General features: G+C 42.9%; 1 protein-coding gene across 12 annotated transcripts in view; it reads right to left on the bottom strand.

Annotated features, from left to right (window-relative positions):
- The window catches only part of huwe1 (HECT, UBA and WWE domain containing E3 ubiquitin protein ligase 1), a 37,160-nt gene that overhangs the window by 14,605 nt on the left and 824 nt on the right, over positions 1-21,731 (bottom strand). For 6 of the 12 annotated variants that reach the window (XM_063879041.1, XM_063878994.1, XM_063879085.1 and 3 more), the window contains exons 2-48: positions 20,951-21,020; positions 17,946-17,995; positions 17,712-17,781; positions 16,916-17,014; positions 15,909-16,115; positions 15,643-15,795; positions 15,485-15,547; positions 15,255-15,332; positions 15,079-15,126; positions 14,832-15,000; positions 14,648-14,748; positions 14,275-14,425; positions 14,058-14,185; positions 13,823-13,963; positions 13,595-13,700; positions 13,318-13,425; positions 13,127-13,228; positions 12,879-12,959; positions 12,564-12,670; positions 11,948-12,125; positions 11,630-11,721; positions 11,332-11,552; positions 11,142-11,199; positions 10,859-11,035; positions 10,498-10,743; positions 10,029-10,162; positions 9,834-9,946; positions 9,565-9,747; positions 9,213-9,429; positions 8,995-9,117; positions 8,628-8,865; positions 7,699-8,064; positions 7,074-7,196; positions 6,879-6,974; positions 6,478-6,747; positions 5,901-6,053; positions 5,660-5,787; positions 5,451-5,532; positions 4,909-5,085; positions 4,240-4,791; positions 3,866-4,061; positions 3,559-3,726; positions 3,297-3,445; positions 3,146-3,212; positions 2,673-2,896; positions 739-950; positions 448-630 (exon numbers count right to left, since the gene is read on the bottom strand). In XM_063879041.1, the coding sequence (XP_063735111.1) occupies positions 448-630; positions 739-950; positions 2,673-2,896; positions 3,146-3,212; positions 3,297-3,445; positions 3,559-3,726; positions 3,866-4,061; positions 4,240-4,791; positions 4,909-5,085; positions 5,451-5,532; positions 5,660-5,787; positions 5,901-6,053; positions 6,478-6,747; positions 6,879-6,974; positions 7,074-7,196; positions 7,699-8,064; positions 8,628-8,865; positions 8,995-9,117; positions 9,213-9,429; positions 9,565-9,747; positions 9,834-9,946; positions 10,029-10,162; positions 10,498-10,743; positions 10,859-11,035; positions 11,142-11,199; positions 11,332-11,552; positions 11,630-11,721; positions 11,948-12,125; positions 12,564-12,670; positions 12,879-12,959; positions 13,127-13,228; positions 13,318-13,425; positions 13,595-13,700; positions 13,823-13,963; positions 14,058-14,185; positions 14,275-14,425; positions 14,648-14,748; positions 14,832-15,000; positions 15,079-15,126; positions 15,255-15,332; positions 15,485-15,547; positions 15,643-15,795; positions 15,909-16,115; positions 16,916-17,014; positions 17,712-17,756 (7,013 nt within the window). In that variant the 5' untranslated portion in view covers positions 17,757-17,781; positions 17,946-17,995; positions 20,951-21,020. Of the gene's footprint in view, positions 1-447; positions 631-738; positions 951-2,672; positions 2,897-3,145; positions 3,213-3,296; positions 3,446-3,558; positions 3,727-3,865; positions 4,062-4,239; positions 4,792-4,908; positions 5,086-5,450; positions 5,533-5,659; positions 5,788-5,900; positions 6,054-6,477; positions 6,748-6,878; positions 6,975-7,073; positions 7,197-7,698; positions 8,065-8,627; positions 8,866-8,994; positions 9,118-9,212; positions 9,430-9,564; positions 9,748-9,833; positions 9,947-10,028; positions 10,163-10,497; positions 10,744-10,858; positions 11,036-11,141; positions 11,200-11,331; positions 11,553-11,629; positions 11,722-11,947; positions 12,126-12,563; positions 12,671-12,878; positions 12,960-13,126; positions 13,229-13,317; positions 13,426-13,594; positions 13,701-13,822; positions 13,964-14,057; positions 14,186-14,274; positions 14,426-14,647; positions 14,749-14,831; positions 15,001-15,078; positions 15,127-15,254; positions 15,333-15,484; positions 15,548-15,642; positions 15,796-15,908; positions 16,116-16,915; positions 17,015-17,711; positions 17,796-17,945; positions 17,996-19,240; positions 19,389-20,950; positions 21,021-21,731 lie in introns of those variants that run through there. The other 6 variants (XM_063879092.1, XM_063879050.1, XM_063879067.1 and 3 more) reach the window with 5 other exon arrangements.

The following is a 21,731-nucleotide window of genomic DNA, read 5'->3' as shown; positions in this document are numbered from 1 at the left end:
CATAGAGCAGTTTGACTAAGAGTATGTCCCTGAGTATGTTTTGTGTAACACTGATGTACACACATAACACACTGATGTACACACAGGCAAGCTAGTCACACAACACACCATCCATCCAATCATGTCAAACTATTCCAAAGATCAACAGAAGTAGCATCATTTATATGCATCATTATGTCAACAAAGACAGGAAAAAGGACTGCTTGTAAACATGGATGCAAACAATGCAAAAATATTTAAATAAAAAAGCTTCTATGTGTTGTTCCAGGAAGCAAACATTTGTAAGAGAGGTACACACAATGCATTCCGACGAGTGACACCGGATTAGCTGCTACATTTTGTTTGATTACAAGACAATTCCACACAGCCTTTTAAACGGACTAATCTGCTGATCACAATTTATAATGCCGGCTCCTAAAAAGATCTGAATATGGTCAAATCAAATACCTGGACAAATCCAAGCTGTGAGGCACACGGGCCAAGTCGTTGACCAGTCCCTTCTTGAGAAACAGCCTGATGATGTTATTCATGCCGTTGTGTTGTGTTTTGGCCGCTGCAGTGCTGTAGAAGCTGGACGTGGAGGGACACGACTCCATGATGGTGCTGATGATGCACATTACTGCCTGAAGCCTGTGAAAAACACGAGTGAGGACAAAGAGGGAGAATAGGAGTTTGTTCAGATGCTCATAAGAATAATTTATCAATATAAAGTTGGCTTTCTTATTTCGTGCTTCTTACCTGGCATGTTTTTCGGTACCCTCTGCCATTGCTAGTGCTCGACTGAGGGCCGCCTTCACCTCATTGACAAGCGCAACCTGGGCATCAGTGCCCGTGCCGGCAGCTGCCAGGCTGGCCAGGAAGAGACGAGCCAGGGCGGGGGTGTCCTTGTCTTCTGAATTCTGGGTATGGGGCAGTAGGTGGTCGAGCACAAAAGCTAGAACACTGCAGTCCTGTTGGGACACAGGGAAGTCAAAAACACAGGTTAGGAGAATACAGTGGCGGGCCGTGCATTTCACACCTAGGCCTTCAGTGATGTCCTACACAGTCCTACCTGAATTATCCACCTCTTAATACCATCATTATGACGCCATGGCTCTAGAAACTATACATTTAGACAGAAACGCAGTATAACCGGGCGTTGCATCACCTTAACATAGTCAAGTACAACAGAGTTATATTAATATTTCCGAAGCATTTATAATCAATACATCAGCATTTACAGTTAACTTAATTAATCAGATTATCTGACAAACCGCTCCTTGACACCTGTGTCTGTCACATAACGCAGAACAAGTGCCAGCTGTGCTACATTACCCACATCTGACGTCTCGTCCACCATAACAGCGACAAAGGGTGCTTTTTTAATCTTCATTTTGATCTCTTCTCCCATCACTTCAGCAATAGCATAAATCAGGTCGTTTTGTATTTTGCCTGACGTCCCAGTAAACATGTTGTTTGTGTACAGGTGGTAATGCAGCTCAACGAACAAGTGTTGTTCTCAGCAAGAAAAGAAAGAAGCTCCACGTAGTTTCATCTGTTTCTGGACTCGGCGCTTTCATCGTGTCCCCTAAATGAAAGTTCCTGTTTACCCCAAAACAGGACACAATCAATCAGTCTTTCAATATTTCCCTATTTTTGTTCACCCTTTCGTTGTGGAGCTCCGTTTCCCTGCGCACATGTTCGTTGAGCTGTAGATCCACTCGGGTGTCCCCAAAGGTTTTCAAAAGCACCAGTGCTTCCAAGTGCCCAGCTGTGCTTTGGTGTCTCGTTGCTGCCTTGGTTAGACAACTCAAGTTTGCAAATTTAGTGTGGCTCCAAACACCAAATGATCAGTTGCAAATACCAGGCATTCCCGGCAGTACAATTTGCAGTGCCTCTCGGAGGCTGTGAGCCAGGGGTACCGCTCGTAGTTTCCCTGCTGTGCTAGGCTCGCTAGCGTTGGAGTTGGTCGTTCCCTTTTCAAGATGTGTAGCTTTACTTGAAAAGTTCGTTTGGAAAATGGCGTTGTAATTATATCTTCGACCAAATTGATCTCTTCTCCTCCTTCAGCCATTGTGGGTTGAAAAAAATAGCTTGTAGAAATCTACACAAATTAGCTCGCTCAAGTTCTAGTTCTGTTTGCTAGCTTTGCCCATAGACTGTATGGCTCTGCCTACTGCCTAGCTCTGCCTCTCAATAGTGCGTATCCAATCAGAAGATGTGCACGTGCTAACGTTAGCGTACGCCTGCTAGCTGGCCCGTTGTCGCCACCTCGAAATCTGATTGGTTAACGCCACAGTTTTGTTTGCGTTCACTTTAAGCTACAGCCGCCCGCACTGTTGATTCTGAAGGCCTAAGGGCAGATTTCTTTGACCCTAGCAACACATTATGGCTGAAATATGATTGGATAAAAGCTCTAACATAAAGGCCAGCCCTCCAAATCTCGTTCTGAGGCTGGAAGCAGCGCAGCCAAGACGAACGCTATAAAATGAAGAGAATAGACTATGGGGAATAATTTAATACGTATTTGTGGAAAAAATATATCAAAATTTAATTTATATTCTGATGATGTTTAGAACAGCAGAGAAGGCCTTGCTGGCCCTGACGGCCCACCACTGGGAGAATATAAAGGAGGAAAAGGAATTGAAATACAGAGGTGTAAAAGCCTGACACGTTTTTGTTTGACCACCCACCTCTTTTATAAGTTCGGACTGTCCAGCAGTGTAGCAGTAGGAGGCGATGAGAGTGGCGATGCCCACGTAGGAGCGCACCAGCTCAGCCAGCAGCCTCAGGATGGTGGAGGTTGGCATTAGAGGCTTGCTAGCCTTTACCTTAGCTGCTTTACCTTCTTCTGAGCTGGTACTCTTCTCTCCCTCCTGTTCTTTCTTTTCCTCCCGCATCTCTTCTGGTGTGGAGGCTGAGGAAGTTAGCATAACAAAATGATGTTGTCCTTTAATTAAATTGTTGGTACGACAGAGCTGTTGCGTTGGGATAAGAATGACAGAACAGCCTGAATGAATCTCTGCTGACCTCTTACAGAACTTTGCGATTAACTGAACAATAAATAGCCAAAACTGAATGCGTTTAAGGATTACAGAGTTTCTGATATGTCTAGTTACTCGTCACAAATATTATTGTATACGTAATATTGAACTTGAAGACTCACCTTCTCCCTGTGGAGTGCCAGACTGGGAAGACTCAGCCACGGCTCCATCAGCAGAAAACACTTGAGCCTGCGAGAAAGAGACACACTTTATTAACTGAGGAAATTACCCATTTTATTTTTCAATACAGGACAACCGGTCACCCAGACTTACATTGATATGGAATGCAGACTGGGAGTCAAAGTCGCTGCCCTGCCGGGTGAGCCTGTACTGCTGATAGACGTCGTCACCAACATCCTGCAGTATCTGGCACAGGTCTGCTCCGCCAGGCACAGCTGCCGCACGTTCCTCTGGACGCTCGGCTGTGCCAAACACACACAAACACACTTAGCCAAAGTGTTCAAATGACTAGTTCCCTTTAAATGACATACTGTATATGCCCTTCAAATAAACAGCTGGAAGGATCATGTCTTACGTTCTTCAGGAGCATGGTAGGCGGCCAGAGCATTGAGCATGTCATAGATGACCTCCTTGATAGTCTCAGGAATAGTGGGTAGGGGCGACAGTTTCAGAGGAGTGGTCTTCACTAGCTGCACAGCATTAGGTCCCTTAATTCGAAGATTCTCAAACTCGTCGTCAGATGCTGTTGAAAAGAAGATCTGATGAGCTTAACTTACAATTAAACATGTACAAATAACTGGACAACTAAATAAATCTATCACACCAACAGAGTTCAGTAAGGTCAGCTCTAACTTAAAGTCCCTGCACCTTCTAAAACTCACCTGTGCCGGCCCCCCGTGGTGCAGGCAGAGCAATGCGGACACAGTTGCTGGCAGTTTCAGCAAAGCATTCTGGGTTGCGGCAGGCAGCAGGGCCCAGGACGCGAAGGATATAATTGATTTCTCTGGAACCAAGGCTTCCGGACACAACTCCTGAGGTGGTACTTCCTGCTCCACTGGTCACGGCGGACCTCACCACCTGATGCAAAAGATTGTTAGGAATGTTTTATGGTACCCTAAGACTACACACTTACAATGCTATCAGGAAAATGCTATATTTAGCTAAAACTTATTGGTGTGGTTACATCACAACCTGAGAGTATTTTCAAATAGAGTGAGATCCGTTTAGAAATGATAAGAGACTTAAAGAGACTGACCTTCTCCATGGTGTGCCGCAGTGTGGCGGGATCTTCTATGATGTGCCTGAACAGCAGCGTAACGAGCGGGGTGAAGCCATTGAAGCCGGAGCTCTGCGTCAGTCCCAGAATCATCCGTGTGCTCTTCAGCTCAGCAAACATCATGGCATAGTGGTGATTGCGAGTAAGACGCAGACACAGACGCAGTGTGGCGTGTAGGGTGTCTGGGTCCACAGGAACGCTGATCATACTGACGCAGGCACGGATCAGAACGGTGGTCATGTCCTCGGTCAGGCCTTGTACGACAATATCAGCGCTCTGAGAGCTTTCAGTCTCCAGGGACGATGAGGGGCCGGACGTGGTCTCCTTTAACTGGCTGGAGTCATCCTTAGGAACGCTCATCTCCACTGCTACTCCCGAGTCCGGGTCAGTCTGGGTTTCCTCTGCTTTGCTCTTTTCTCCCTCTTCTCTCTCGGAGTCAGTAATGCTGCCAGTCTTGGCGGGCTTGGGCAGGCGAGGCACTCTCTGGACAGTCAACATCACCGGCCTCCTGTTACCTGTCTCTTCGTTTACCTGCCCCAAAGAAAGATAATAAATCATCAAAAGGAAGCAAGCTAACTCTACCAACACAACTAACCATAACATTAAATATGCGTGTTTTCAGGCAGGGAGGAAAGTGTTCGTGAATACCTGCACCATGGTGTTAAACTGCACAGTGTATCTCCGGCGGCCAGCTGTGAAGCGGACGCTGCTCTCCCCAGCTCTCCAGGCAGAGTCAATGGTGCTGTTGTTTGACGAACTGTAACTGCACCACCGGCCAGAGCGGTCATCAAACCAACGCCAGTTATTCCCGTTCGGTTGCAGATACTAACGGCAGACAAAGAGAGAACTGATTAGTTTTACAGACGAGGTGCACAAAATAACAAACCATTGGTCCATCACCCTGGACAGAAACACCACATCATTTATTTCTATATGCCGTCCACTACAATGCGCATCTTCTTATCTAAATACTGCATTTTTTAAACAAGTCTTTAATAAAGAGAAAGTGCATTGAAAAGGGCCTTTAGCAGAACAATGTGGTAATCTTGTATGTTCCTTATTTCCTTTACTTGAATATTTCCAAATTTAAGGACGACACGGTGCATGGTTTTATAAACAGTTTATTTTGGTGTCTAACTTTACAAATGTAATCTGTGCCTGAGGCCTGGTTTTCTAAGGTTGACCTGTACCTTGTTCATTTGTTCCCTGCGTTTGGAAGAGACTGCCATTTTCTCATAGAAGTCAATGATCAACAGTACTGGTGTGATCCATCTGCAGAAAAGGGATGTCATTTTATATGATTAATGCAAGTTCATAACAAACAAATTAGGGCTCTTATAGAGAATATTCGGTGTATCATATTCAAGTAAAGGTTAGTATGTAGGGCTGAAGAACTTACTTGGGTGTCTGGATGTCTTTCTGTTCTTTAGCAGCCTGAAGACAGGGCTGCACGACCTCAAGAAGCTTAATCAGCAAATTAAGAATCCCACTGTTCTCGATCACTCTGGCTCCCAACAGCTTCAGCTCCTTCAGAACAAAATCAACAAATGATTGTTAAGGGTGCGAAGATGAACAAGACAAAACAATCATTTTCTTCCATGAATTTTAAGGATAACATTTTTAATGGAGGACTTTGTTACCTCAAAAAGCAACGTGAGCAGCAGAATTCTTGTCGCAAGCTTGGAGGCTTGCGGCAGTGTGGCCATCTGTCGGGTCCACTCAGACACCGTCTTTGTGTCACTGGTAGTCAGGGGCTCAGCTGCCTTGATGAGCACATCTGCTGCCTCCCACACCTACACACAGCATGAACACCATCAGGAACACAAGAGTAATGTGCTTCTATTGCCAAGACTGAAAGACGTTTCCATGGGCAATGATCAATGATCACAGCATACAAACAGTAATGGAGCACAAAGCTGAAGCTGCATTCAAGACACTGACTCAACCAATTAGAATACAGAAAGAAAGATAAATTAAATAAATTCCAATTGATCTAACAGCTCTCAATTTGATATTTAAGCTAAAGCACTTAACAGTCTAAATTGCAGACATCCTCCTTTTAACAGGTAATTAGAAACACTGATACAGTGATGTTCAGAATGTGCTTATTCACAATGAATAAAGAACAGATATCCAAGTCATTGAATTTCAACTCTGAACATGCAAATATAGTAATCTTTCGAGCAGACTGCAATGTTACAGGAACTCTCCACTGACCTGGTGAACAACCTGCCCGAGGATGAGGTCTCTGTACTCGGGGCCACTCCTCTTAATGGCCGTCATCAGCAGGTCACAGAGTCGGTAGACGGTGTCAGGAAGCTCGTCCAGCAGATGGAAGCAGCCAGGCAGCATGGAGTCAGTGAAGGTGTGCAGCTCCTTGGGGTCCAGTGGCTCAGCCTCCATGAAGCGCTCAAGGCAGCGGGCCTCCTCCTCCTCTGCGCGCTCCCTGGCTCTCCTGTCGTCTTCCTCGCGCCGACGTGCTGCTTCCTGAAACACACACAGAAATAATATAAACGGCAGCTCGGCATGATTTTCTTTCCCGTTTGAGGTTCATTAAGCGTCAGGCAGTTGAAAGTGAAATGTTTTTGCATGCAATTTGAGCAGTGAGGAGGCCACACCTCAGGAGAGTCAGAGCGCTGCTCCATGCTGACCTCTTGTCCAAGTGACATGGCAATGGCCCTCATCATCTGGTCCTCTTCTGACATAGTCATGTCCTAGATCGAACAAGAGGAATAGTTTCAGCTGCTTGAATTTGACTTATAAAAGTTAAAAAGGACAGAAGTACATGATTATTTCTGTTTCAGATTTCTTACCCTTACTGCTCCACCAAGAAGTGGAGGTGGGTGAGTGAGGAGGTACTCCGTTGCCTGCTCCATGGTGCTCGTGTTCAGTAGGGCCTCCATGGCATGCTCTCGTGAGAAACCCATATCCATCAGCTAAAACACCACGCAAAGAGATGAAGCATTTTTAAATAAAGATTTAACAGAGATGATGTCAGGAGTGTAACAATAAAGAAGGGGTATCTAAGGTATCGCAATTTAGATTCTGAATCCATCAGAACGAGCTTCTGATTTGAATCACCAGAATCAAAAGCAGGATCTGCATTTTTTTTTTTTACTTTTGCAAATCTGACTTTAAAAAAAAAAGGAGAAAAAAAAGCTGGCAGCACAATGACAACACAAATCTGCAGACTGAAGACCATCATTCAATTTAAAACACAGTTTTCTGGGAATAAAACCAATGATCTGTTTATCTTTACAAATCAAGACTTGGCATAGCAGTCAGCGCCAGAAAAATGTTTGAATTGAGACTCTTCTAATCCTTCTGAAAGATGCAGAGACATTTTCAAACAATATATTAGGAGTGAGAAAAAAGAAAGCAGACATAAAAGAAACACTTCCTGGAAGGGTTTGAGTGTCAGCGAGCTGTCCCACATACCTGTGTAAGCTGGGCCTGGTTAACCTGGGGCTCACGGCGGGGGGTAGAATTGGTTGAATCCTCAGCTGATCCTCCCGCCGGCACTGCAGGCACTGTGGCAGCCACTGCCGGTGCCTCTCCCGCTGTGGTAGATGCTCCGGGGGCCCCACCGGTCGGTGCCAGAGAAACAGTGGAGGGCGCTGCAGCCGCAGCTGCCTCTTCTTCCGGGCGGACCGTCCCCTCTCTCTCCTTGGTTAGGCGCTCCTGAATAACTGGCTCCCCCCTCAGGATGTGGCAGAGGATGGCCAGCATGGATTCAGCCATCCTGCCTCCATACACTTTCAGCGGCTTCCTGTTCCACAGACTGCGGATGCAGGTGAATGCAGCCTTAATGAAGGAGAGACTGTGTTACAACAATAAAGAACCATCACACATTCATGGCAAGTCCTCCAGCTCCAAAGAAAACAAAATGCTAATATAACTGTTTTCCTACTTCTAATTTATAAACAATATCAACATGCTGTTTAAAAACAAGACATACGTTTGATATTGAGAGGTAGAGCTCTAGTATTGTTGTATTAATCGAGTTTAATTTTCTTTGTAATAAAGTAATCTAATGTTTATGTTCTTTTGGTTTCAATCATTATGACCTTATGAATATCCGATGAGGATAAAAAGTAAACTTTTGCTTGCAGGCCATACCCTTTTATGTTGCATTTTTTTGTCCATTTCTCGACATGGTATGACAACAGGAATGCAACAATTGAGAACAACTGTTTTTGAAAAGGGAGCAGGGAAGTATCTGACAGTGTCCATCTTCCCCATTCCCCCGGTGTTCCCTGCATTATGTCACTTGATTTCACATGTTGAAAAGACAACCTCAAGTTTGATCTATTGTATCTGCAAGCAGCAAAATAATCATTTTAATTATGTAGCTATTGGATACTTACCTTTTGTGTGACTATGAGGAAACGCAGGGCGCTGAACTGGGGCATGGTGGGTGTGACTCCAGGCATTTTAGCTGGCAGGGAATGGGGCGAGTCCAGCACAGTGCTTGGGTTCACCATCTTCTCCACAAGCATTAACCAGGCATCCAGGAACTCCCCCGTCCCATCGGGTAGATCAGTGTGTTCCAGACCCTCAGTCACAGGCACCTTCCCACCCATCGACAGGGCCCAGTTAAATGTCCTGCACAAAAGCAACACAACAATCAAAACTCCCGTTTTAAAAACACTCTCGTATGTTGTGGATGTAAGCAAGCACATGAATACTAAAAAAATGTTTTGGATTATTATGTCACTAGATCAGGGGACTTACTCAAATAAGGCATCATGACCCCCAGAGCAGAAGAACTTCTGCAGCATGAGGTGGTAGGGGTACTTCCTCTCATCAAACAGCATGGGGGATGTGAAGCCCACTGAGCAGATGAAGAAGGTCAGCCTGCCAGACAAAACAAACCACAAACCTATAATGTCAGCTCTGTGAGACAAGCCCATTAACAAGGAGAAACGGTTAAGTTAATAAAGAGCTCTTACCTAAAACGAGGAGTGGGTGTGTAGGGTGGTGGCTGCCAGCTCAGACCCTTGGTGAGCAGCTTGGTCAGGGCAGAGGCAGTGGCCCGGGCAGCAGGCGTGGGTGTGGTTCCTGTGCTCGTGGCATGGTGGGAGCGACGTTGGCGCACTGGAGAGCCCACACACAGCTTCACCAGCAGGCCAAAGAGCTCAGCCAGAGCCCGACCCAATCGAGATGAAGCTGGAAGTACACAAAAAATGAGTGCGAGACAAACTCATGGGGATGTAAGTCAATTTAAACATTCTGATACTGAAGATATATCTATTCATTTATAAACAGAAACAAAATGTGACTGTCTGAAAGAAGTGATCTTACCAGAGAGGAGTGGCTTAATCTGTTTAATGCGGGTGGCCATAGCTGGGGTGAGTTTCGACTTGGCCTTAGGGTCCGTTGCAGTGGGTTCGTCTGTCTCCATTGGAGCCAAGGTGTCCCCATCTAGACCCATGCCTTCCAACAGCCCACCAGTGGATGAATCCACCGTCACTGCTTCAGAATCAGCTAGATGAAGGGTAGGAGGAGAAGATTGAAGCTGTGTTCCAGGGACATGCTGAAATTTGATGAACAAAGTTAAATGATTCAATTACCGGTTCTCCTGGAACAAGAAGCTGCGGTTGCTGCAGTGCTGCCTGATGGCTTCTCGTCTTTGGGCACCAGTTTCTGCATGTCAGCCTGGCCAAACTCACACCCTGGTGGCAGACTGTTGGGCACAGGCAGGAGGTGTTAAGAGTCACAGCAGATCAAACTTTTACAGAAAGGGGCCGAAGGGATAAGAAATGTACCTGTTAGGCGTGCAAAGGGACAGCAGCACGGTGCTCTCCCACACCAGAGAGCAGTACAGCTGACTGAGCTTATTGAGAACACTCAAGCCCAGCTGGGATCCCCATTGGTTGACTGAGATAGCTCTGATCTCACTCTGTTTAGAAAGAACAGAAACTTTTAAAATCTGCTGAGCCATTCTGAGACAGTTACATCATTGAAAAAAACCCCATAGCTTGAAAAATAAATAATAGTTCTTTTATTTGAGCATAACTTTGTACGCATTATAACTGAGGGATGGGAAATATAATTAGAGTCAAAACATGCTTTGAACCGCAAGTCAATGAAAAACAGGGCCTTATTGTTCGCAATTCTTACATACAGAACTGTTTTCGTTGATCTTTGGTCACAAAAATGAAAGAAAACATTTCTCTACAAGGTTGGATGAGGGGTTATCAATTCTGATTGTAGAGAAAATATATCCATATTTACCTGTCCTACTCTGCAAGTGTGCACAAACATGAGGATGTAGGCGTGTGCTGCAGTAAGAGCATGCAGCAGTGGTGTTGCACGGGCGGACAGCGTTGCATCGGTGACATGGCCCGCGTTAGCCAGTTCTCTGAGAAGCACAGAGCCCCCGGGCACCTCGATTGGTCGATGTAGTGGCTCCAGAGAAGTCAGGATACTGTCCAGTTGGCAAAGGCCCTCCTGGAGTACCTTAGGCTCATGAGAGAGAGTCTGAGGGGGAGACATTAAGGGAGACACTGCCGTCTCAATTCAGCTAACTGACGTTTCACTTTCATGTGCGGTTGCTGATTAATATATACAATAATGACGTATCCATTGTGCTCACCAGTATAGACTTGCAGACACCGGCCACAGCCTGGCAGGCAGCCGATGTAGGGAAGTCTATGGGCAAGTTGGGGAGGCCCAGAATGGAGACCAGAGGTAGCAGACCCTTCTGGTTGACAAACTCTTGACAGTGGTCGTCTGTGGTGTTGTTGCTTAGAATGGATTCCACAAACTTCATCTAGAGAAACACATGCATCACAAATCAGTGACGGTCTGAAATGAGGTGGAGAGCATTTCAGAATATGCTCAGAAACAAAGTAAAAACGGTCCAAGAATCCACTCACCACATTCAGAATGTAATCCATTAGAGGAATGGGAATCCGCTCCTCAGTGCCAACCACCCTGCGAGAACATGAATATCAAGTATGACTATCAACTACAGGATTTGAAATGTAGCGGATTAACTTGAACAAAAATCAAAGCCTGTAAAGACTTGTTGTTCTATTCTAGTGTGATATGAACTCAGCGTCATACAGTTCAAGTGGCACTGACTGTCTGTTGCTCTCTGGTTCCCCCTGCTGCTGGCTGAAAGTGTGGAGGGCCTCCTCTTCTTCCTCATCCTCACTTGAAGCTTCTTCAGCAGCATGGCTGGAGCGCGCTGGGGGCACCGCCACAGTGCCGTCGGCTTTCTGGATAGACGGTTTCTGGCAGATGTACTCAGGGGCTCGACCTAGGTTGCAGATCTCCTCCAGTAACTGTAACAAATGTTTGAGCTTTAATAATTCTGCAAAAAACATTTGCCAAAGATTTGTTGGAAATGAAGGTACACTACCTTTATAATGGCAGTAGTAGCATCAGTCTTCAGAGTGGGTTGGTGCCTCATGAGCTCATCCACAGCACTGCCCAAGTTGGATGCAGTGTCGCCTGAAGGTGAAAAATAATAATATATCAATACAACATGTCATCCAATTACGCAGGTTCAAAGGGCGAACGACTGAATGAGGATGCATTCACATCAAATCAGGCATAGTTGTAAACAACAGTGGTGTGGGAACGTCACCTAAATGGCCCATTGAGCACCGAAAACACTTTTCGGAATGTGCCTGATTTGGTGTAAATGCAGCCACACGCAGAACAGAGTCTAACTCACCCAATGGGTCCGAGCTACGTCGCCGTCGCATGGCAGGAAGGTAGTCAGGGGACAAAAGCACTTTGAAGAGGCGCTCAAACGGCTGGCACTGAACAAAGGAGTGCAGGCCTCTTGCATTCAGGCACAGGGCACTGAACACATTTGGAAGAGAACCCAACACTTCACGGGTAGCAGGAACCTGGAAAAAAAGAGCAATGACGAATATGCAATTAGAGTTAATAAACCTAAACTATGTAACAGGATGAAAGTGACATAACCTCATTGTCCCTTCCCTATCAAAGACCTAAACATCAACCTGCAGGCTATCGCTGTGACTTGTCTACAGAACACAGGATGACCTGCCTTTTTGTTGTCACGTTGTTGAACCGACATACCATAACCTGACCTGGGTCAGCCAATGGACCACACAAACACTGTTGTCCTTACAACATGAGTTTGTTTTGGATGCAGCTCCTTATTTCAACTTGTGTAACAATTTCAGATATCAAATTCAGTACGGCCGCCAAAGAAGGAAAAATAGACATGTAATAATGAACTTGAACTCAATAACAGCCAGAGAATAAAAAAGGAAGAAACGGGCAGAAAATGTAGCACAGGGGCAGTGCTGGAAACTCACGTCTTTGATGAGAAGGGCATGCAGCATGACATCAGTGAGACCATTATCCTGCAGGGAGGAGAGCAGCGATGGCTCCTGGAACACAAAAACCGTCACAACCTCCGTCGCTATAAACCAGAAGGACGGATAAGAGCAGAGGGAAAACGAAAAAGAATAGATCAGAATCCAAAAACAATGATAACACATTTTACATAATATTTATTGCACAACAGTGACACGTCAAGAACATTCAATTCACTTCTCCAGTTCACACCCAGGTTAACTTGACTTTCACTTTCTCACTGCTCAGTCAGAAGAGCTCGCGACTGAACTCACCTAAGAGGAACAGTGAAGGGCCATAATACTCTGCATTACTGATGATGTGCTTGAGTGAGGTAGGCAAGGACCCATCCATTACTTGAGAGAAAGAGAGCGCACAGACAGATTAGAATTCAACATTTGAAAAGTGAAATGATAGATCTTATATAAAAAGGCAACTATTTTTGAATTTGTTTACTATGCATAAATAAGATGTATACAAGGCGTGAGTCTATAGAACAAGTAAGAGGATATCAATGCCTCACCATGGCGGATACCATCAGAAAAGGCAGGGTCCTGGATGGCTTTCTTCAAGAAATTTAGCATTGACTTTAACAGGGCTGCCCTCTGGGGGATACACTGCACACCTAGGGAGACAGAGTCATGGTGATTATAAAGTACATTAGTGGCAAGTGTTTTGTTTTTTTAAAACATTTGTGCGGTTTACTGTGTTTACCTGGACGAGGTGCGTTAGCAGCACTGCTCTGTGCTCGCTGGTCCGTTTCTGATCTGGAACCAGAAGATGTGGACGGTCCAGGGCTGCTATCCATGGCAACTTCTGACACTGTAGGAAATCATAATGTAAGCCAATCAACAGCCAGGAGAATCGTGATAATCTATTCTAACTTGGCGTAAGACAAATAACTGAGAATTTTTAGCATAGACTCAACCCATACAAATATTCATTTCCAACAGTGAGAACATTCCATAGGTCTTAGGAATCAACAACTTACTCTCCATGTCTGTGTCCATGTCCTCAGACTCAACAGTTGCACTGGGCCTCTGGATCTTTGGCTTGATGACGAAAGGGCATTCTTTCCTCGACAGGTCTACCTCATGCTGCATAGAGATTGAGAAAATGATGGAAGAAGGCGTGAGACCACATCTTTGGCAGACGTTTCAGCGATTCTCTAGCGGACGGCTGTTGTGTGATGAATGAAAATCCAAATTGCGTAACCAACCTCTAGCCTAGAGATGAAAATGGTAAGGCCGCTGTGGGACTGAAAGGCAGCCATGTCAAGATTGGTAATGAGGTCCACAACCCGCACTGCTCGCGTCACAAAGGTGATCTGGTCCTGTTCATCCCCAAGAAACTTGATAACCTACAAAAGTAAAAGATAATTAAAAAGGGAAGATTTAATTAAACAAAAAACCAAGTACAATTGGTCATTTAGTATCCATAGTGCCAAGACATACCTTCAGGAGAGCTTCCATCATGCCACAAGACACAAGGGCTTCCCCTCCAGCATCATAGCTAGCCAAGTGGTAGAGGAATGAGAAGAGTGCAGTGGCAAACTGGTGCGGGTAGGGTTCCATCAGAGGATCTACCAAAATAAAATTCAAAAGTTACCAACCATGCTCCCATTTTAATTTTCCCATTTTGACTGAGCATCACACACTTAACTGTTCTCACCGATCATTGCTTGGATACAGTTGCGCACCAACACCGGCAGGAAGCCATGGTAGGAGGCCGTGCCAGTGCAGTCGATGATGTTGGAAAGCTTGGGTGTTCTCTCCAGATGGACAATCGAAGTTAAAGTGCGCAAAGATGCTGCCTTGATATCCTAGAGAACAAAATACAATTCAGTTTCACTTTCATATAACTGAAAATGAAAGAACTTGATGATAGTTGGGCATTAGACAGTCGAGAATACACTCATTAAGAAAGTAATCCTGGTCTGACGCAGCAGCAAAAGATGTCAATTTACAAATACAATGCAAATACTATTGTGGAATTTAGTGAAGTAATATTGTGATTAAGCAGAAAAAGCAAACTACTTTCTTACCACGAGCTGTTTGTCTGTAATCTGTAATACATCCACCAGCTCCTCTATCAAGCCGTTATATAGAATACTGTTGGCTGACTCTTGGAGTGCGTTTGAATACACTGCAAGGAAACAGAAAACGTCAGAGGTTATATCTTTGAACAAAACTCTTTGTCGCTTTTATCTTCAGAAGACTTTCACTCACCCAGTATAGATATGGCATGCAGACGGGCCTGCACAGCCTGCAATCTCTTCTTGTGATTTGAGAAACCATGGGCCAGTCGAATGTGTGTGAAAAGCAGCGTCTGCTTGTCTTTGGGGATGTTGTACATCACTGTCAGCGACTCCATGATTTCAGATGGACTCTCTGAAATCTGAGAGATACGACATGTGTAAGATGAAGACCTAAAGGTATTATTACTTGCAATGACACAATTCTGATCTGACTGTACCTTGTCAAGCTGCTCGATGTGTATATAGTGTAGAGTATTACTACTTGTCTGGTGAGGAGAAGGAAACAAAGTGGGGTTCAGAAAACTTTAGTAGAAGGTGAGTCATCAACAATATATCCCACACATATATCGTTTTAATTACATAATGATTGCATTAACGAATTTCATGCTTTTACCTTCCTTTCTACTTTGACCTCAGGGCCCGGTTCAGCATAAAACTCAAAGTGCAGTGTGGTGGCACTCGGTGGGTATTTCTACTCATGCATCACCAGGAAGCAGCATGAAAAGGGAAGATTGTTAATACAGAGTGGTTAATTTGCCTGTTATAATAAAACATTATACTAATAGCCGCATATCTTTGGGAATTTGTAGATAGTTACTAAACATCACTTATTACAATTCGTACCGTCATAAGCAGGTCCCTGCAGCACTCAGCCAGGCCAAAGCCATTTTCCTTCCCTCCCCAGCTCTACAAAAGACAACAAAGAGAATAAACGATACAGCTCTTTCTCTTGAGGGACAGCAAGAAGTATGGCAATAGGAAAACAATGGCATTCACTAGACCTCAGCCAGGTGTTGCAGGCGGGCCAGTAGAGGTGTCCTTTTGTCGGATCCTAGTCTTGTGATGTAGTTAGAGCGCTTACTGAACACATAGAGCAGGTTCAGCACAGACAGGACCACCTGCATGTCACATGACGCTAACAAGGTGGTTAAGTGCTGCAACATAAAAAGAGGTTTAAAGTTAGGGAGCTGCTTTACTTTTTTCTCTGACATATGCAAAGTCTAGAAAAACCAACACTGGTGGTGAGAGTGTGCCACAGCAAACCTACCTCTATGGAGCTGTAGAGGTGCCTAGAGAAGCTATACTCAATGAGCAGCGCTGTGAAGTTGAGCACTGCCAAAAGCAGCGCTTTGAGCTGTCCGTTGTCAGGACGGTCACACACCAGCAGCCATGACATATTCTCCACCGTTTGACCTGCATCGCACAGAATGCCATCAAAGCGATCCAGTAGATCCACCCAGTGGTACAGCTCACACTGTTGGATAAAAACAAGGAACCCTCAGAGATCAATCAAGTAAAAAGTAAATTAATATCCTTAAAAGGGGCTTGGGTGGAATGGATGGATTTGTAACTAACCATATTACCTACTGTGCCACACATGAATGATAACTATAACATGCTATTCTCAGTTGGCTCGTTTTTTTTTTATTAGTTCAAATGGTTACAGTCAATAGATTTTACAGTGGTGACATGAAGCAACAGTGTATAAATAAAACTGCTGAAAACCCCTTCGGTGTATAATAGTTTTACTTTCATTCTATGTGACCAGTAGACCTTAGCTGCATAGCAGTTGTCATTAACCTCTATGTCTGTTTAAATATGTTTTGTGTTTCACACCCTTAATGTAATGATGTATGGCGCAGTGGTTTGAGAAATGAATACTGTTATATAAACATCTAATATAACCAAACACAGATGTACCTACAGATTCATATCCATGAACATACTTATATGCAGAGTTAGACAAACAACTTTCTGACAATAAAATAAAGAATAAGTATTAGGAAGTTGTCATGATGTTATTTCAATGTTGGCAGAGGTTTCTAAGAAATCAATTTGGAAATACTAATGAGATCACATATTCCTGAAATCAGCATTTTAAAAATAGTCAGTTTAGTTTAGACAGTCTAAGAAATGTCCAACTGCCTATCATATTCCCAAAATACACCACTCATGTATGTGATATTACACATAATAATTGATTGAGCAAAAACCTTGAGATAGGATTGGCAAAGAAAGAGGGCGATACCTCACTCTCTTTTCTTTGGGGCTTACCTTGCCAATATTCCAGGTCTTGATGTGCTGCAGTTCAACCAGCAGTTGCTCATCATTGCAGGCCTTGAGCTTCTCTATTAGTATCCTGCAGTCAGCAGGCTGTTGGTTCAAAAAGGAGCACAAAATGGTTAGTCAGTTGTTAGGGGACTGACCATCGACAAACTTTAGCTATGCTGTGACATGTAGGGAAAATGTGACATTCTTAAGTGAACTCAAGTTAGGGTAGGGCTGCATATATAATGGAAAATTAATAGCAATCAACGTTTTAGCTTCTTACAATTAAATGAACATGATTGACCCTGATATTGAGGTTAAGGTTATTGATCCTCATGTAAAAAACATCTGTGACTGTTGGGCTGCAGTCCAAAGTAGAAGCCTGACAGGGCTGAGATACTTGGTCACACGTGTCCCCCTGACGTATAGGAAGTCTGTCTCCAGAGCTGAATGCCCCGACATCATTTGCGTCTGTAATCGCTGCCTGCTCAACCACCTGTATTGCAGCCCCAAGGACTATAACTGAACTTGAATAAACAATTATGATCTATGTTGTGAAACCCCAAGTAGAGGGTATCCCTGCTGCCATCGAATACTTTTTTGTTCTTCTGATGAGCAGGGCCAAACTATGACTTTGCACCCTAAGCTGACCCTGAGAGGTACCAAGGCACTAAAATAATTGGGTAAACATGGTTGAGCGTCCGACAATAGAGGCCTTAAAGTTTGGAATTTGCTTTCCTTTGTCTTATTAGGCAATAATGTGGCTAGGAATGGACATACAGCAAATATGAAGCATACTCACAGCTTCCGTAGGAGTCTTCTTTAACTTGCTTCTGTCGACCTTCATTGTCGATAATCTCTATTTGTTGCTCCTGTTGAGAAATGTCTATGAACATCAGAAAACAACTTGTGAAACTGAATTTCAATATGTTATATTTCAGAACTAATCAGATGTATCATTTGTAAATAAGCCAATATCCAAAAATCTAAATATATACTGTATAACTACACAACTTGAACTGTGAAATGTACTTACAGAAAATAATTTGGCAATACCCACTCAACAGCATGTTCTAGTCAGGTTACCTGCAAAACAATTGAAAAACAATTAAACAGTGCCCAATATACCACAAATAAACTGCATTTTAAGAATGTCACTTTGAAGATGCAGTTATTTCAAATAATGATGGTTTCTAAATTAATGAATCCAATTAATAAATGGTTGCTTAATAGATTATTGTCTTGACTACAAATGGAAATGTACACATGATGTACTTAGTGAATAAAAAAATACAGTCAATCAGTTAGGAAGCTGGTATTATGACAAAGCTTCCAGACAATAAGCAAGGGTAAGGGTATTGGCTTATTACTTAAAAAAAGAATCTGCTCATATCAGCTCACTGATGACTGATCACAATCACTGGTTACAATGTGATAATTATACGAAATGTGGTTATCTAGTGAGGTCTGATTTTCACAAAGCAGACTGAGACAGATCGTTAGCTGGTGGCTAACTAGCAACATACGACACAAAGTTAATTAAATCAGATGAGGCCCCATATAATGTCCTAAACCCATTGTCTATCGTGTCTTGTAAATGGGATACTAGTTAGGTCTTTAAAAAACAAACATATAGCTGCCCATTCTCTGCTTTCCTTTCTTTAACTCGAGTGACTTGACGCTGACAGGTTTAAGTTATAGCTACCTAGCTAACGTCAACCTGCTAACAGCATAACGTTATTTACCTATTGTTAACAACTCACTACATATATGATTGACTGCAGTCAGTACTCACAGACAAAATCGGTTTCCTTGGTCACTAGCTAACAAAATGTCTTACGAAAAAAAAAGCGTTGAGAAATCCAACGTACCAAAGAAACGACCAGTAACGTTTGCTACGGAGTGAATGTTAGCCCTTCACCAGCTAACACTGAGCTACCGGTAACGTTAGCAAGGGTTTCTCTCTCGAAACACTTCAAAGCATTTCAATACCACCGAATATAAAAGTGAACAAAGTCACAAACAATGCATGAATGTGTCCAAATATAGAAACATAAAATGTGGCTAACCAACAACCCAGCCGCGTTCACCATTTGTTCCACAGCTGTCAATTCAGATCTCACAAATTCACCATGCTGTCCTGAGCTGACTCTTAACTAATTTAGATCGGGGCTGCACAGGCCGCAAAAGAAGCCCGTACTCACCACTCTTGCACCATCCTTGCTTCAGGTAAAAACGAAACAGTAAACACTATTCGTTGACCTGCGACAGTCAGATCGGTGTATGTCTAGAACGTTGAAGCAGGTAGCGTTACTTTGTAAAGGCTCTTACCCGGGTCCTCGGCTAGACAGTCGTAGCACGCGCTAGCTAGCAAGCTAGCAGCCGTTAGTTGAATAGCAAGCAGAAACGCATAATAACTCGCTGAATCATTGTAGGACGGGTATAACGTGACCCTAGTAGCTTTATTTTCAGTTTTAGTTCACACAAATTGACTCCCGGCTACCATCTCGATAAAGGAGAGTGTTCATCCCTCCGTTAAATTATTTTTCAGAGTATCCGCGCTTGTTTCCATAGCACATAGGCACTAGCTGTTGGCACAGTCATCATGACTCTGGGTAGTGTGCAAAAAGTGAATAACGTTACGGCAGGGAATGAGTAGCCACTGTTTATCGATGCAGTGCATGTTAACATAGGGCATCTGGCCCTAAGCGAAACTTGATCACCTCACTATTTTATGCGGTATTTAACATGTATGATCAACACAGGTCTCCAACTGACAACACCCTAAGCTAACAACCAAAAACACAATAATACATTTAAAAATAACTTTTCATCTTTATCTATTACGTGCAAAAATGCCATGGGACAATGCATTTCATATGTGCATCACAACTAATACAAATGCAACATATTGTGTAAAAACGAATAAATGATGGTGAAAAAGGAACCAAAATTGAATAATGAAACACAATGCACCAACACAGCAGCAGTATTTGATAAATGCATTAAAACTAAAGCCAACATTAACCAGCATATTTACTCAAACTGTAGCACATATGGTTACTTAACAAGTCAACAATAAAGCTGAGAGAGGTATAGCATCCTGTTTTTTTATGCCAGCTGATAATGGCTCACTTATGATGGCAGTGGCAACTATCAACTTTACTGTTCGTAATGCATCAGTTAGTTCAGTTTTTTTAGCATCGGAAGCAATAACCTTTATGCGTTCTTTTTTAAAAAGGAGCCATTTCATTTGGTAGACAAGATCAATCATACTGCCCCCAACATTAAAATAATGAATAAAACACATATACAAAAGCTGTGTTTTCAAAAAAATTAGGAGGACCAATCTTAAAATGACTTGACATCACGATGGTAGAAAAGGTTGATTAACGAATGGTATCCCATTAACTTAATGTTCACTGTTGTAAATTACATAACATCTTAACCGTATTTCCACAACAGTCCCTGAAGTATGTGATTCACTTAAGTCTCAGAAAAACTGTATTCACGCTTTGAGTAGTTCAATGTTCAGGAATGTAATGCAAGCTGCTCTGTCAATTATAATATTGGATAGAATATGGTTATTAAGTCAAAAGGCCTTATTCATCCAATACTGATGCACTAATCAATTGTATTCAGTAGCAGCAAAAAAATATTAACACAATGTTTATTCTTTTTTTATAATATTGAATTTGATTTATTGATTGACAAAATGCCTTTATTTTAAATATGTCCAGATCTGATTCCATTTTGTACTGCGGCAAACTACAGTTGACCCATTGGATTGGAAAAGAACGCATAAAGGAAAACAAGTTTGTATTGTAAAGGGTCAAATGATAGAATTAAAATAGGCTTTACAATCCGTCATTATTGTAATGGTATGTGAATAATTTAAATATGTTTACTGAACACAATTTTTCCGATATACCGAATTTCACTGCAACTATTCAGAAAAACGCTTGTTTTTTCCCCTTATGTATTGATGTTTTTCCCCAGAACAGTTTTGATCAATACAGTAAATAAGTTAGCAGTACATACCAGAAACTGCTTTGGTTTAATAGTTTCCCCACTCTCATCCTCAGCTTGCTTTGCAGTGTCTTGTAACTATCTGAAACAAATGAACAATCAGATCAGATATAAAAGAAAATCCAATAAACTTGGTCATGGGCAAAACACCTTAACTGACAGGTGTACACACCAAACAAAGCTGGTGAAAATAATAATTATTCATGGTAAATTTCAAAGTGACTACACTAAGAAATACTCTGATAATGATGACTGATGTGTTGAGATAAGCAAAGTTTAAAGTGTAACTTCTTATCAGTCACATATTGTTAAACATGTTGCCATTGACACTTTCAAATCCAAATTAAGACATGTCTTTGATATGCCTTCTTAATCAAAATGATTGTTAAAGTCAAATTGTCTTATAGACAAGCCAAATATACATACAACAAATTAATTTAGGTGCCCCATCTTGGGTACATTCTGATACATTTTCAGACAAACATTGGGGCCTCTTTCTGCTGTCTGTGCTGTACCCTATGACTAGTATGAATGAATAAACTCAGTCGTATGAATGAAAACACTCAGCCAGTATTCACAGGATAAACCAACACAGTATGCAGCATTCCTAGCAACAAGTTCACCCCTTTTGTTGTCATGTCATCGCAATGGTCAGTGAGTGATAGGAAGACAAGGACCAAAGCGGATGCTGACAGATTCACATTAAAATGCTTTAGGCTGATTACACTGAGATGCAGCAGTACTTGTTTTCAAAGACATGTAAATGTTATGTGCGTCATTATTTGACAGTGTA

The sequence above is a fragment of the Eleginops maclovinus genome, chromosome 1 (genome assembly GCF_036324505.1).
Source record: "Eleginops maclovinus isolate JMC-PN-2008 ecotype Puerto Natales chromosome 1, JC_Emac_rtc_rv5, whole genome shotgun sequence".
NCBI classification, from domain to species: Eukaryota; Metazoa; Chordata; class Actinopteri; order Perciformes; family Eleginopidae; genus Eleginops; species Eleginops maclovinus.
Note: the sequence above shows the minus strand (reverse complement) of the source record. Positions and strands in the feature narration are given on the sequence as shown.